The sequence below is a fragment of the Daldinia childiae genome, assembly GCF_008694065.1.
Source record: "Daldinia childiae strain JS-1345 chromosome Unknown Scaffold3, whole genome shotgun sequence".
Lineage (NCBI taxonomy): Eukaryota > Fungi > Ascomycota > Sordariomycetes > Xylariales > Hypoxylaceae > Daldinia > Daldinia childiae.
Window position 1 is genome coordinate 307,230 of NW_022984644.1, and position 16,073 is coordinate 323,302.

A 16,073-nucleotide genomic window follows, 5' to 3' on the forward strand; every position below is an offset into this window, starting at 1 on the left:
TTTCAGTGGTATGATTATGATATTTTTGTCTACTAGTCCCTCGTGTCACAAGCACCATTCTGCGTATCGCGGGAAGACCGAAGAAAATCGGACATTCTGATATCAAACCCTCCGCGAGCAATGCGAAAATCGAGAGAAAAACCACCTTCCTCTTCAAGTCTCTTCCGAGGAGCATATTTCGATCAAGGGCTGCTGGATATAGTTGGACTTCTCGATTATCGGCGAATCGACGGCATCTGTTTCTCCTGAAATTACGAGTTCTAGGCTTGGGGTTCTTAGGGTGCGCATATTGCTATGAACGAAGTGCGGTACGATGCCGTCAGCGAACCCGACAACCCAGGGACATTCTAATCTGTGATTTGAATGGTCTAGCCAGGTTATTTGCCTTATTATTGGCAGCAATTGTCTAAGCCGGTCTTCGATAGCCCCACAAAAACTGACGAGGCCATTCAGCCTCTTTAGCCTGGATTACGGGACAATATCCGATGGCAGAAGACTTCATATAACTTCATCTCGCAGTCCCAAAATTCGCCCATTTGGGCTACGTACTCGACATGTCAATATATCTTTGATGAAGACGAGGGCCTCGTAATGAGGTCCCGCATGATCCGTCTCGCGAAAGCTGCAAGATAACGACACGGCCAAGGCCGCTTCTTGACATTAAGTGCTACATGTCATGAGTACGATCTAGCCTGCAGTTTACGCGGATCTAGCGAGTTTCCCTTGGAGATTAAGGAGTCGAATGATTTTCGTCTGATTGCTCTGGCGTTTGATCCAAACTCTTGGACTGTCTCGCCCGGTGAGTGCGGGTTTTGCCTGTTTACTGACGATCTTTTTGTCTAGGCCGCTTATCTAAGAGAACCGGTATCCTGGTCTCACAGATCTCAGAGGGCGATCACCTCGTTGCTCGCCAAAGGTACGGTGCAGCTTTGCTATGTATCTACGACTCGACCAAATAGCGAGTAGGATGACTGCTTAAGATTTTCCTGGGGATTTTGGGTAGACGCATGGCTGTTATTCCGGCGATAAGAGGTCGTCTCGGCCTCTTCGATAAATAGCCGGCCCCTGCTGGTTTCTCCGTCCCCTAATTCTAGGCTACCTAAATAAAACTATTCTTTACTTTTCACGAAACCACATATTCAACGTTTGCTGAACTTATCTGCATTTCTGATTAGTCCTCTCTGAATCTAATCGTCAGGTCTATTCGGATCATTCGGCGATTTATATCTGATAGCTTGATTCGCATGCATTAGGTATTCGGCACACTTCGTAGTCTAAGTATTACTAGTATTTCATTAAATAGATAGACTATATATCGTTCTTACAAGCCTAGGTATACTCGTAAGGCTGCTTACTTAGGCAAGTAAAATTGTTAAATGGAGCGAGAAGTATTATGCTTCTTGACGAATTTATTTCTCTAAACCAATTCCGGTATGCTACAAGAAGAAAGCCCTCGAGGCTCTTAGTCAAACTGAGCATATTTGGGAATAATATCGCCTATCAGGTATAAGTACCATAGAGATAGATAGAAATGAATAAGGATTTAGAAAAGTAAACTCAAGATAATTGTATTATGGTTCTAAGTGCACATGGATTCGATGCCCACTTAGTACCGAAAATTATTCGTCAAGTGATGTAATATAATATGCAACGCGGTTCGATTGATTTTCTATATTAATAGCGTACATTGAAGTCGCAATGGTATATAGACCTAATTAGTACCCAAGGTACCACTGTTATTACGAATTTGCAAATGCAACGCAATCTCGCGTATATACGAGCATGATTCCATTATAAAGCTCCTAGACGTTCGACTTCAAGGGATGCAAGAATGTAGGCCGCGGATCCTAGCACGCTGTTGTAGTTGATGGGCTGCCCGATATAATACTATAAAAACGTTAGTTTCTCGCATCATAGTAGAGTCACAGATAGACACCACTAACCTCGTAAGTTGCCGTCGAGTTCAAGCTGCATACTGATACTGTTCCGTTATACCCAAGCGTGCCGTTCGTCTCCTGAACCACAAACGCGTCTGTTAGATATCCGTGTCCACGAATAGCAGTAGCTACCGCCGTCGATGACAGAGTGATATTAGAGGCGAAGTATCCTAGTCGCGTACCCTTGAGTAGCGCATACGCGAACATGGCGCTGCCGCTAGACTCGATGTAGTTGCCCTCGCGTCCCGGCTCGTCGAGGATCTGCCACCATCCACCAGTCGCTGGATCGACCGCACTCACAATCGCACTAGCAAGTAAGTTGAATTTCTCGAGTATGAGATCCCGGTACTCGCGCGCAGACTCCGGCAGCACTTCTAGCGTATCCACCAACGCCATCGCGTACCATCCCAAACTCCGGCCCCAGACGTGCGGGCTCGCACCCGTGTTGGGGTCCGCCCACACGGCCGTGCGCGAGGCATCATAACCGTGGGCTAGGAGTCCCGTCGAGTCGTTACGGGTGTGGTTCCAGAGCAGGTCTAGCTGGACGTACGTGTCGTCAACGGCGGCAAGCGTCGCGTTCTTCCACTCGGGGCACGGGTTTGCGGTCTCGGTCGCTACGTAGTAACTCACGTAGAAAGGCGCGAGCGAGTACATGCCGTCGAGGTAGCTCCACTGGGGATACGTGAAGTACCAGAGCCCGCCCTCAAGGTTGCGGCGGTTATACTCGATGCTCTTGCGCAGGGCGTCGGCGGCGGTGCCGAAGGAGCCTGGTCCCGCTGTTAGGTTAGTTGTCGGGGTTCCTAGGGTTAGGAAGGCATGTCCGTTGGAGAGCCGGTCCAGAGGGTACGATAGGGCGTCGTGGGTGGCGTTTTGGACGAATGGGGATACGGACGAGGCGCTGGATAAGATGTACGCTTGCACGTCGGCGGTGAAGGCGTCGTTGGGATATTGCGCTGCGAGCGCGGTGAAGGCTCGTTGCGTGATGCCGGCTTGTAGTAGCTCGGAAGAGCCGCCTTTGCCGGTCATGATACCCTGGCTGCGGGACATGATGCTGGATGCCATCCATGTCGAGTTCTTGCTCTGAGCTGCCTCTGTAACTTCTCCCGCTGCGGCGTTGATAGATAAGGCGAGGGCGAGCGTCGCCGCGGTAAAGCGAGATTGTGTTAACACTCGCATCGTGATCCGTCTAAACTTCTTCCTTCTAATATTATTTTCTCGAGATCCTCCAAGTGCCGTATTCTCATTCTTAGGCGACCGCAACACAGACCTCGGGAACGTTCAACCGGGCCAAACGAGTGTGTGTGTGTGTGTGTGTGTATGTGTGACGGAAGTAGGCGAGAAAAAGAAATGAGGTGGAGGAGGAAAGAATTTCGTCTCAACTCTTTGTATTAGGAAGTAGAGGTGAGGCAGTTTTTAACAAAGGATGCAATTACCTAAAAATGGATTTGATTGCTCCCTGCCGGAACGGCGACCCGGTGCTTGGGAAATTAGCGAGCGGTGACGGGTACCGAGTCCACGGATTTGAAGGTTTGCGGGATGCAAGGACGGCAAGGATCTGTACGAAAATATCCCGCCTTGATACATGCTTTGGTTAATGCTGTAGTATTCATTTGAGTACTTAAAATACCGAATATCATTTGCTATCTACAATTCCATTAATATTTACATGATTGTAATTTCAAAAAAGCAATAAACATGAAGCAATGTATATGAAAATATATCGAGCTCGCATACATCTAAGAAACACTCGTGCGTATTTCTTTGGAGAGATGTGGATTAAGCTGCTGGGGTATTATTGTCTATTTGCTGTGCCTCTTCTGTGTAAGCCCTAAATATTCTTTGTTATCATAACAAACCCCCTATATAGTGCCGAGTGGCTTTAAGTAAATTGCCGTGGGCTGAGACAAACGACGCCTTTTATCAGCTATCTTAATATCTAGACAATTGAACCTGTAAATGTCCCCCGCGGAAGACCGATCATATTAATTTTATTCTTATATGCAAGACATGAAGGGGTCATTTAGATATGGTAGTATTTAGAAGTTTTCCATGCAGTCGAAGTATTATTGCCCCTCACTACAAGGAAGACAATCAAACGGTCTGACGGGTAAGACGGGTTGACATCATATCATAAATCGAGTGTTTGCAAAAAAAGAAGTCTAAAGACAGATTTCCACATTGTTTCCTTGTCCTACTCTACAATTTCATCACAACTACATTTTCTCTAAGCTAAATAGTCGACCGACTTACACGCCCGACCACAGAGAATATCCGTAGGCAATACTACGAGTGATTTATTGCAGCAAGAGGGATTATATACCCTGATCCAGGCCGCGTCTTTTAACATAATGCAATACCTAAAGTAGAGACAAACGTCACCTTAGCGTATATAAAATAGATGAGGTGCAGGAGACAGCGTTACACTGCGCATTCAGCTCTCGCCTGTCTGCTCCTCTCTTGCACCAGTGCCAACACACGGCAAACTCGGTTCCGCTGCCGCTAGCAACCGGCCTATGCCGATCGTATCGATGATAGGTAGCTGACATGGAGTCTCGGTCACGAAGCTGACAAGGCTATATGTATGTTTCTCTCGCAACACAGGCTATCATGTGTGTCTCGTGAGACAGTCCACGCTATTTGCCCGAGCTGTAGAAGGCTTAGTTCTCTGTGTTTTACCTGAGGTATGGTTACGCTGTAGAGTACTGACGCCTCCCCTGGGGTAGGTATTTAGAAAATACAATGGTTTGAGTATGGCCAACTACACTCCCTTCCCGTTGATGTCTTCTCAGCTTTTTCGCTTTGACCTTCCGGTCATATAACAAGCTGCACGTTGCCCATCTCCTGAGTACGGCCCTTGATACGCTCCCCCCACGTAATTTGTTCTGTATTTGTTCTCATGGCGCGGATATCGTTCTACGTCGTCAAAGTACCCGGAGCTTAGGCCACTAGGTAGTTTACAGAGCCGCTAGTTTTAACCCGGCAATATGGGGCATCGGGATGACCTGATCGCGGCTATGGCTGTCTTCTTGGTGGTTGATACTCTTGCTATAGCCGCCCGCCTCTATGTTCGAACGAAGGTACTGACTCGTGGTTTCGGCTTGGACGACGTTGTTCTCATCCTAACATATGTAACTCCACCTACGATGCCTATTTCAGACATGTACGGGCTTTGTACTAATATCATCATGACCCTCAGATCGGCTTTATTATCTCCTGTGCTATGGGCTTTACATCTATGCATTATGGCTACGCTGCTCGGGACGAGCAGCCGTACTACAGCAAGGCCAAATACACAAAGGTAGATGACATATTTTATTATATACTCCATCTCGAGCCAAGTCTTCCTATTCAAATATAACTAGCTCAATGGCTAATACCATTATATCCATATTTAGTTCTTATTCGCTAACCAGCTGACGCTCTACATCAGTGCTGGACTCGTTAAAATAGCTGTGGCACTCGTTCTCTATCGTCTATCGTCGACTAAGAAGTTACGCTGGCTTCTAATAGGGTCGATGGCTATTGTCACTGCCTGGACCATAGTGATGACATTGTTCGCGTCGTGGCCATGTGCCCAAGGTGGCGCGTCCAACTGGGCTGGCAGCAAGGCTTGCACGCAAGTCGGTTACTTCCGTACTATCACTAATATCTTTATCGACTACTTCTATGCGTTGCTGCCGATATACATACTTAGGAAGGTAAAGATGAGCACGAAGTTAAAAGTATCAGTACTGCTATTGTTGGGGTTAGGTGCATTGTATGTTACCCCTTTCCCTTCTCTAGCCCTTATAAGTCAAAATGAGACACAACTAGGCAAAGTACACTAGTAAGCCTATACTCACAATTCTTATAGTGCGAGCTCCGCCACCATTGTCAAACTCGTCATCATCGCCAGGTTATCAACCGCCAAGGGCGAGGAAGCCCAGGCTCTACACTACGACTTACTTCTCTGGGCCGATATCGAACTTGGAATGGCTACATTCGCGGCGTCTGCGGCAGCTCTGCGACCTCTACTAAGGCACATCCCAAATATTTGGAGTAGAAGCCAAACATCAAATAGCCGTACCCGTACTGCAAGCGAGGCAGTTGGTCCCTACCGGGAGCTCGATGCTAGTAACGAGCTGCACCCGGTGAGCAATAACGATACTAAAATAGTAAACGGGAAAGACGCCGAAGAGGATATATTTGTTGTTTGAAGGAGAGGATCTGGTACGGGGTAAAGAAAACGATGCTTATGATACCCATGCTTTTCCGATCTTATTAGGCATAGGATCGGCTTGTATATGACATTAGTCGCCAGCTGAACATGTATTAATATGTATTAATACCACCTACTTATAAATAACCACGATACGGGTGTGTGAGTATGATTACCTTTCAAACCAACTTCTACAGAGCTTTACCAAAGGGAGGAATTCGAGTGTTAACACGATATAGGGATGGGCTCAAGCCTGTTGATACGAGATGGTATATACAAGCAGTTGAATTGACTACGAACTACCTCTAGATCAAATAGTCTCGATATCTTAATATATCAACCGTAACAAATGCCACGAAACTTGATAGTATCATTATCTAAATAAGACCAACCAATGTAATATCTATCAAATAGCTTGAGCTTTATCTCATAATCTAATAGCAACCCAATGGCTATGACCTGAGAAACCAGAACGCCATCTCAGCTCCTTGTTCATTAACAATTAACACCTACTACTAGCACATAGAAACCTCACGCATCATATTCATCTGCCACCAGCAACATCACATAGACTACCTAGGTAGACTTACTAGCGAAAACATCGTCGTCATCGTGAGTACCAACACCAGCAGCAGCACTAGCATTAACATCCGTCTGTCTAGCAGTCGACTGCCCCGTAGGCACTCGCACAGGATGCCGACCAATCCACTTAGCAATTCGGAATATACGCCGGGGTGGCGAATAGATGTGCATATGCGGCACAGACCGCAGAACACGCCGCTCGCGCAAAGCACTCTGCGTCCGCGACGGCGTCACGGGTCGGGATGTAGTGATTTTTCGGTCTGACCGCAGCGGCGACCTATACTTATACGTACTCGGCGCGGACCATGGGCAGTTTCGGTGAATAAAAGCGCAGCGGCGCTGTCTGGTCGACGGGGTTATGACAGGTGATCTCGGAGCGGAGTCGATGTAGTAGTCCATATCGTCGTCGTCAGCACGGCCCCGGATGTTAAGACGCTTGATCCGTAGTCCTAGGGCGTCTACAGTTGGGGAAGAAGCGCGGCTTGTTCTCGAGGGCGTGCGAGGCGAAGGAGAAGAGGCGCGGGATTGGCATGCGATGTGTACGGGGTGTAACGGGGTATTGGAGGATGGGGGATGGTGCTGGGGGAGGTGGAAGTCTATAGACATGGTATCGAGGGCACGAGGACTGGTCGGAGGTGACGTGGAAAGGCCCCGGGGTCTCTTTGGTGCTGTTACGGTTCCTTCTCCTTGCTCCCCTAGACATAAAGTAGACGTCTGAATGGTGAAACCACTATGGCTATGGCAGACTGCTTCAGTCGGTCGCGAGGAGGTTGGTGGGATAGACGTCGAGGTTTGCTGACGCTTTGCTGCCTTCTGAGGTGCCGTTGAGGTGTCCTCAGTTGACTCCTTCGGAGATGTCGCAGGATCTGTGATCTCGCCGGGCTTATTGTCGTCGATGCTTGGTTGAGAAGGAGTAGTAGCGACAGGTGTAGCAGTATCGTCAACCTCTAAGGTCTCTTGGGTTGCGGTAACAACTTTCATCGCGGGCTCATCTTGGAGTTCTGTAGTTAGCCTATTACTGGAGCCTTCCGTTGCCATACTGGGCTGGGGAGCTGTTGTGTTATGGTGATGTTGAGACCTATCAATTGGGCCTGCATCTAGTTCAAGCATGGTGGCCATCTTGACTGCTGGGCTAGGCTGAGAAGTCATGACATATCATGGGCGATTATGTGAGGATGAGCTAGGATATAGTGATAGGAAACTTCTGTAGTTCTTAAGGTTATGTGATGTAAGTAGGATAGACGTTATTTTTGCAGATGTTAAGAGAGACTTCTAAGGACATGATTTAAATAGAGAGATAATTACCTTAGTACTATAGTGCCCTGGAGATGCTCTACGCAACGACGCGTAAAGCTACGGGCTATTTACTGGATATAGGTTGTTGCTATATACGTACCTGGTTGCTGGAATATACTGGTTTGTCCTAGAGATCCACCCTGACAACTTAGGTGATGAATCACTGAGGAATCAAAGCGCCTTTCTTATAGAACTAGGAGTCCATTATGTACCTTTTAACTTAAGCATGCTTAGTTAGACCTTGTCTTCTCATTTTAAGAGTATAGATATATCTTAGGTAGTTGCCTATAGACTGAGGCGGATAGATAATGTCCACAAGGATGGATCCAGCCCAAGTATAGCATATCATTACACTTAACCATTAAAACGTATAGCCTCAATAATCCATTAGGGTAATCATTAACATTATCATCTGTAACTACATCATGGGCTATATGCATGCTGACTGTCCTAGCATCAAAGTAAGTAGGAATCATAAATGATGTTAATGACAAGACACTACAGAATGATACCCACCCAATATTTCAACTCATTTAGTCATAAAAGCCCAAGATCTCTCCAACAACACTCTTGAATATGCCCTTCGGATCGAACTTCTCCCGTACGGCCTTGAATCTCTTGAGGTGATCCGGGTCCAGATTCTGCGTGGCGTTACCAAAAACCTCGCGCGTGTTCTTTGTCCAATGGGGCCTGGCTGGGAATTCATCGATGAGCGTCTTGGCCAATTTAGGGTCTATAATAGTTCTTGTCAGCTATATAAAGTCCCAATTTTAAGATGACGGATAGATGGGGTGCGCATAATTAAAGTTACTCACAGAAATCTTCGTTGAAACGCTTTCCATCGCCGACGGTGGGCTTAAACGACGGGAAATCGAACATGATAGCGCCCTTGGTCCAGTCGGCCCCGTCGGACGTGTTGTACGTGACCTGGCCCAACAAATCATAATAAGGTCTAAATCATTACCTAAATTAGCAGGCGTTTACAAAACTACCTGGTGAAATATACATACTTCCCAAATTTGATGTTAATGCCGCTGCGGTAAGTGCTCGTCATGATAATACCCTTCTTAGCCTCGTCGTCAAATGCTTGTCGTACGCGCTTAAGCATCTTATTAGCCAGTGTGATAGGGAACGCTAACTCAAGAGTAGAGCCGTGCAGGCCATACTCCCACTCAGGTTTCTGATCAGGATAGAGACCTCCAATTAAAACGTCGTAGTTCCAGCCGTAAATGGGCCATTCCGTGATCGTCTTCTGAGTTATCTTGTCGCGAAAGTTGGGGGCGGACCAAAGACCGAAAGCAGTAGTTTCGAAGAACATGTTCGAGGTTGCCAAATACTTCCCGCTCTCTAAAGTGGATTTCGCGACAAAGGCCTCGGTGTCGGTGAGAGAGAAGGTATTCTGGAATCCTTCCTGAGTGCTGAGAGTGAGCGGGACCTTGTCGTAGTATCGCCAATGGAACTTCTTCATGTACGGCCACCACTACGAAGCGTTAGAATAATGTATCATACAACAGGAAAGGGGTATATCGACGTACCCAAAAGTTGGCTGTAGCATAAGGAGCGATCAAACCGTAAATATCGCCATTCAGTACGTCATCTTCATCTAGGCTAATTTCCTCATTAGAATAAGAACGAACGTTATGGAAAGAAGTATAAGGCTTACGTCTCTTGCTTCGCAAAGACCTTGAAGTCCGGGTAGATCTTGAACTTCATGCGAACGATGACTCCCAACAGACCTAATGATGTCGAAGCAGCAAGCCAGTCGTCATTAGTCTCGTCGCGTGCAACTGTTACAATATCTCCGTTTCCATTGACAATATCTAGTGACAGCACGCCAGCCGCGACCATTGAATCCTCTCGGACAGCAGACCGATGTCCGCCCATCGCTACCGCACCGGCCATGGTGATATTCCAATTAACTAATGTATACCCCATGGATGCACTGTTGTTGTGGAGATATTCGGCCAGCTGAAGGAACGTCACACCAGCCTCTATATCCACCGTCCCGGTCTCGGCACCCTCCTCGAGTACTAGATTTGAGATCTTGTTTACGTTTTCCGTGCGGATGATGATCGTGTCTGGGTTATCTGAACACATAGTATTGTACCTTTGCAACATCTTAGATCAGAATCGACTTGCTATGGACTCTCCTAGGAACGTCGAACAAACATAATGACTCCATGGAACATAGAATAGGAATGAAATTGGATAGATTTATTGGATAAAGCATGCCAACAAAGGTGTATCGTAAATATGGACTCTAACTCACCACATATGGCCCTTCCCTGACGCCCTTACAGGTGTTCCATTGGCAGAAGCATTCTTCACTATCTGGACGATGTCATCAACACTAGTGGCATTGTGGATGAGGGCGACATCGTTGCAAGCGGGAAAGCCTTCGCCGTCAAATGTATTATACGGGATAGCCGAGACGCTACCAGCGCCCGCAATGGCGATGATAGAGATGAGGACACGATTAAAAGTCGGCATCTTGGGACAGCCGCGCTATTGTGCCCATATAATCCTTGGTAGAGGCGGGAATAAGCTCGTGCTTAATAACCAAGGGCCAAAGTTCCTAGAAGCCAGGCTGAGGGACTACTCAAGTAGAAAGGCAACCTGAGCAGGTAGCACCTGCGGAAACCCCGAGCTTTGTATTCATCAAGGGAAGCTCCAAAAGGAAGCCCATGACGTTCCTCACTCGACTCTGATTTCCTTGTGATAAACGCAAATTCCATTTCCCTCCAACCCCAGCCTCACCTCCAAGTTTCTTCATCCTCACCCTCGTGCGTACTGGGGTTCCCCAGTCTAGAATTTTCGAAGTCCACATATTAGATCAAAGAAAGAGCCTCGCATCACCTACGCACGACAGTGCTACACCTGTTCCCTCGCTGGTGGTATGCCTCGGATGTGACGTGCATACCGGCAGTAGCAAGAGCGCCCGTGATGCGATCGACACGGACGCCGCGCTAGACACGGGGCACTTACCTAGCACGGCGTTCGAGCGACGAGATTTTGGCGAGATATCTAGCGACGACACTAGGGGTTCCTCTGTCAGCAATGAGCGTGTTGGTCTGGTTGGGCGAACAGAAGGGTTAGACAACCCTAAAACGGTTCCCTGGGTTATAGCAGACAGGGCCGTCCTGCAGCGATGTAACACCCCGCCAATTACGGCGAGCGGTGACATAACAAATTGTAATCGCAGGGGGTACCGTCTGGGGTAGTATTTGCATTCCGCCTTATGTCGATCATCAGGAGACGACGCATGGAGATGTATGGGCGTGAAAAGACGCTGGCTGAGTGCGTTGTTGCACGAAGACATACATATTGCGCGGAAGTGCATCCAGTGGTAGCACCCTAAAAAGCAGGACGAAAATGCATTATAGACAATGCTACATTGAGCATACGAAAGAGCGCAAACAGCTCAGATATGTTTTGTGGTTTTAGCTTGTGATAATGCCTATGTATGGCATCGAATCCTGTCCCGATAGATTGATAGAATGGTAGGAATGGTGAATACCTTTAGTCGGGGTGAGTTTAGGTTGAGGAGATACGCTAATGACTGGGGAACCTGGTAACTTAGGTAGTCTAATCTCAAAGAAGAAACCATAGCATCGGATTAAAAGATGAGGACTAACAAAACATCAATCCCTGAACGCCGTAATAAGGGGTTGCTCTGCTATATAGTAATAGATATGACACAGGGGGCTAGGGTTGAGGATTGACCTGCCGAGCAAGGTAAACGAGTACTCACATAAAATACCGAGGATACTACTCCTAGTTATCATTATATATGTCGGCGGCGAGTGGGATTAATAAGAAGTAGAGTCGATGGCCATCTTACCTCATGGGGCTGTCAATAACGGCTGCGACTTGTATTCCAGATTGTTTAGACCCCTGATAGGAACGATACCGTAGTCTCGTACGATCGAAAGGAGAAATGTTGAATGTAAAATCTTTTCATAGAATATGGGTATCGCTATGGACGGTATTTTTGCTGGACCTATATTAACTCCCACCTTGCAAGCCAACCGACATTCTGACCTGCGTTCCTGACAATGCAGAGCCTTGCGGCAGTATCCTTCTGATTCTTATATCGTCGCAGCTCCTCGAGAGCCTTCGTAGATGACAAGCTACCTATAGCGTCGCCTATTCCGTCCCTAAGGTTAAAACTTCCAGTTGTTACGAACCCAATCAAATCTTCTTCATTGGGACATAGTGGATGGCCGTTGATGCTCTCAAAGTTGGGAGCTGGCGGCGGGAATGTCGCTGGAGGGCCGATGAGTTGCTGAGCGAGCAGTTGCTGCCGCGTCTCTAAATCCAAATCTGCCTTGGTGATGACTTTCTTGGGCTTGTTATTTCCGGGTGGCTTTTGCGCTAACCATTGGTTACGTATGTTGAGCGGTAGTCTGCCCTCAGCCTTAGTATGAGGAGGGTCGGTAGCTGGTACTTCGGCCTGCGAAGAGACAGCTGTTGGCTTTACATCAGGTAGTCGATAGATCCTGGCACACGTGGTGGCTACCCCACGCGCCAACATCTTAACGTTCGCCGTTACTAATGATTTTGGAGGAGGAAGCTCAGATGTTGATGATTGGTAAGTAACAAAGGCAGACTTTGAAAGTTGCGTGACACTTTTTAAGGGATTTACGAGTGCTGCTTGGTTCTCATCTTGAGAACTTGCTTCTGGCTCTTCTGCTCCATCTTTTCCATCTACCACCATCTCATCAGGGTCATCCACCTTGTCACCCGCCCCCTTGAGATCTAGAAGTAATTCGTAGTCGCAATTCCACCCTACTCCAACTTCGCCTTTCCGCCCTGCTCCTAGGTCAAGTGATTCCCAGTTGACCCTCTTTCCTTTGGGCATGCGGTCCCATGCTTTGTGTCTCTCTTTTCGTTCTTCTAATTCCCAAGCTTTACCTGCCTCCGTGCCGGACAAGTCACCAGGGAACCAAGGAAGGCCTCTCTCGAACGTAACATGTCTAATCTCGTCCAAACCTCCAAACCAAGGGTTGCCACCAGTCGACAAGGGGTAATGCATCAGGCTGTACCATATCGGAAGAACGCATTTGTATGGTAGCATTAACGTCCAAGTACCGGATGATTGTGAACCTACGGAATGACGGGTAGCAAGTAATATTGTAGGGATAGGGGGATCAACCATGGTTGGCTCGAGTACGGTTCCTGGTGCGTTATTGCCTCGTCGACGATTTAGGGACCGCTGAGATGGAAGTCTCGATGCCTTGAATCGAGTATCCCTATCGAACAGCTGATGGGGCTTGGTAGCATCGTCTTTGGGGAGCGCCGATATGGCGTCTAGAAGTGCCAATTGTGCGTTCTGGTCGTTCCCTGGAAGAGCTACCTGTCGTGGAGGGTAACGAAGACGAGGGTCTACGATTGAGAAAGCTAGGAGAGATCCAAGGGGTAAAGCACCGGGATCTTTCAACCCGACGAGCGACTCGAACTTTAAAGCGTGCGATTCTTTTGAATTAGATTTTTGTAAGTATGGCCGAAGCACCCCGAGCAGAGCTTCAGTCGAGTCGGGGCCTATGATATCAATGCTCCCGATTTCAAATCTAAGGTCTTCTATATAAGGCCGGGGGTTCTGCATCTTTGCGAGTCGTAGTAGCTCGTTGAAAGTCTCTAAGAATGCAGATGGGTGAACACGGATGAAAAGTTGTCTAAATTGTTTACGTTGCTCTTCGCCTTCAACTTGCTTTTCTGGATTCCAGATTATAGTCGCTGGACCTATAACGTGTATGCCGTCTGGGCTTTTCCTGGTTAACATTCCGGACCAGTGCATATTACCTGACCTCCAGCGCCTTGCCTTGTCGTTCCACAGTGCTTCCTGCGTAAGACCCAACGACTTGAGAACATTCTGGACGCTATTTCGAGGTCCAGATAAGCCAATCGTGCTCATATAGCTCATATCCCAAGCCATTGCACCCTTTTCCCATTGAATGCGGTGAGTTGGTCGGTAGACTTTTTGTGATGGGGTAAGGGGGATTGCAAACCTCCACAGGGGTTGTGCAGGAGGTGTCATCCTCGCTCGCTTTGCGTGCCATAAGTGAGTAGGAAGCCAGGTTTTTGAGAGCTGGCGCTTCCTAAATTTTCTAGCGGCAATAATAGGTTCGTTGAGCGCATTTCTTTTTATTTTAGGTCTAGCAGCCCTTATTGAGATGGTTTCATCATCAGCGCCAGAACTCTTTAGTTTTCGCAGCTTCTTTCGTCTTGAGAGAAGATCTAACTTCCGGGAAATCTCAGCTCGTAACCTCGCTCTGGTGGTCTTTGGCTTTCTAGTCTTAGAGCTGACTGTTGGTGTATTATCCTCTACCATCTCTCTCTTGGCCCTCTTCCGTAGTCGTTTCGGTACTTTCTTATAGTTATGGGCTGCAGCCCTACGTCTCATCCTGAAGGGCACACGCTGAAATGCTCGGCTGGTTTGAGACGTCCTCGTACGTCTCATACTCTCATCTAAAGCATTGATCTCGAAGGAAAGAGAGCCGACGAAGGACTGAACGTTGAGCTCACCATCATTCAAGGCAGCATGAGATTTCTGAGCGGCAATGCTCCTAACCTCATGGGTCTTTGCACGCTTTGTATCTCGGGTCTTATGATCAGAGCCCTTCCCTTGATTCTTGAATCCTGCATCATGCTGCGGAGGGTCCTTTCTCTTATTAGACTTTGGCTGGTCTGAATTTTTAGAGGTCTCGGGACCTGACTTCGACTTCGGCTTATTCACTGAAGCCGCTTTACTACCCGAATCCCCGGGAGGCTTGGCCTTTGACGCCTGCTTCGGAGGCATCTTGTCTGATTAGATACTATGTGTAAGCCATATGAGTCAACACGCAAAGGGGGCAGTATATTTGATTTGACGGTAGTTCAAGAGGAAGCGAATACGCTTCCAAAGTAGGATAGGATAGATAAGCCCTTGCTACCTGCTATGGAGCTAAGGTTGAACCAACGCAAAAGACTTTATAAAAACACACGTATTCAAAATCTTTCACTATCACATTAGGTAGTGCATGATGATATGCATCAAGGGTTGGATACCGCGTATTGCTAAACGCGTATTATGCTTCGCGTGGACATGTGCTTCAAAATTTTAGTATTAAATTTTAGAAGGGTTCTTAGTGGGTCTGGTAGGTATCGGGCGCAGCTGACATTTTGTTCTAGCATTTTGTTCTAGCTTATAAAATACGCGTACGAGACAGCTGGGGCTACTAGGTAGGCTCCGCTATATTTAAGGTTAAGGAACGGTACGTCTTAGAGTACTTGCAGTTCTATACCAATATTGTATTTGGTACTAGTAGATTGGGACTGCCATGGCTTCAGTCCGGCTAACTTAAACACAAATAATGACGTCTACAAGTCTTAGGTACATGATACTAAGTACCTTGCTCTTAACGTCCGAGCTGAATTCGACAAGGTCCGGAACATTTCCCGTTTCCACAGCCATCATTAGACCAACTTCAACCAACGAGCATTGCTTTTATTCGTTTTTTCTCGTTTTCCTTGATCTCGACGTCGCCCTATCTTTGTGGCTGATTCTAGTACTAAGAGCTAGGGGTAACGTAACCCCCCCCCCTAAGTCAATCTAATTCAATTCCCTCCCTACCTAACCAGGCTTACCTTATCTCGAATTCGTCTTGCCTCGTTTATACGATTCCAATAGAAACCCAGCAGAACCTGTTCGCTTTTCGGAGTCCGATACAGCCGAAACTACAGTTCTAGCCGCTATCTAGTACCTAACCGGGCTACCAAAACCGGGCTACATTGATGTTTCGCTCCGAATCATGACTGCATGTTACCAGCACACCACCTACGCCATTCGCATTTGCTACTAGTTAGCATGTGCAGCAATTCCGCTGCTGGGGTGAATGCGTCTTTATTAAGACTATGTCGTCCTTAAGTATGTAAGCCTGTAAACCCCTAGCCGCCGCCACCGCTGCCGCCGCCTTCTTTCTTCCCCTTCACGCTTTTGTCACACAGTTTCTTTGAGCCGCATTCCTGTATTCTCTCTAATATTATCGGTTGCCTCTCATTCATCCAATAAGCGAAGATGT

General features: G+C 47.4%; 5 protein-coding genes across 6 annotated transcripts; 1 reads left to right on the top strand and 4 right to left on the bottom strand.

The window, feature by feature from the left end:
- Positions 1-1,791: 1,791 nt before the first annotated feature.
- Positions 1,792-3,113, bottom strand: GL218_02836 (Unsaturated rhamnogalacturonyl hydrolase YteR; the record flags this gene model as incomplete). Its single annotated transcript, XM_033579373.1, has 2 exons — positions 1,792-1,887; positions 1,944-3,113. The coding sequence occupies 2 exons, from the start codon at positions 3,111-3,113 to the stop codon at positions 1,792-1,794; spliced, it is 1,266 nt and encodes a 421-aa protein (XP_033436361.1).
- Positions 3,114-4,921: 1,808 nt separating this feature from the next.
- GL218_02837 (uncharacterized protein) lies at positions 4,922-5,382 on the top strand (the record flags this gene model as incomplete). Its single annotated transcript, XM_033579374.1, has 3 exons — positions 4,922-5,065; positions 5,134-5,235; positions 5,368-5,382. The coding sequence occupies 3 exons, from the start codon at positions 4,922-4,924 to the stop codon at positions 5,380-5,382; spliced, it is 261 nt and encodes an 86-aa protein (XP_033436360.1).
- A 1,329-nt stretch (positions 5,383-6,711) lies between these two features.
- GL218_02838 (uncharacterized protein) lies at positions 6,712-7,698 on the bottom strand (the record flags this gene model as incomplete). Its single annotated transcript, XM_033579375.1, has 1 exon — positions 6,712-7,698. One exon carries the CDS (start codon positions 7,696-7,698, stop codon positions 6,712-6,714), a length of 987 nt encoding a protein of 328 aa, XP_033436355.1.
- Positions 7,699-8,546: 848 nt separating this feature from the next.
- On the bottom strand, positions 8,547-10,503 carry GL218_02839 (uncharacterized protein; the record flags this gene model as incomplete). Its single annotated transcript, XM_033579376.1, has 6 exons — positions 8,547-8,746; positions 8,829-8,965; positions 9,024-9,493; positions 9,549-9,621; positions 9,677-10,120; positions 10,283-10,503. The coding sequence occupies 6 exons, from the start codon at positions 10,501-10,503 to the stop codon at positions 8,547-8,549; spliced, it is 1,545 nt and encodes a 514-aa protein (XP_033436354.1).
- Positions 10,504-12,013: 1,510 nt separating this feature from the next.
- On the bottom strand, positions 12,014-14,812 carry GL218_02840 (the record flags this gene model as incomplete). Of its 2 annotated transcripts, none has more annotated exons than XM_033579377.1 (1): positions 12,014-14,812. In XM_033579377.1, the coding sequence occupies one exon, from the start codon at positions 14,810-14,812 to the stop codon at positions 12,014-12,016; it is 2,799 nt and encodes a 932-aa protein (XP_033436979.1). The 2 variants fall into 2 exon arrangements, with proteins under 2 accessions (XP_033436979.1, XP_033436978.1); XM_033579378.1 differs by having other exon boundaries at positions 12,014-13,618.
- Between the last annotated feature and the right edge of the window lie 1,261 nt (positions 14,813-16,073).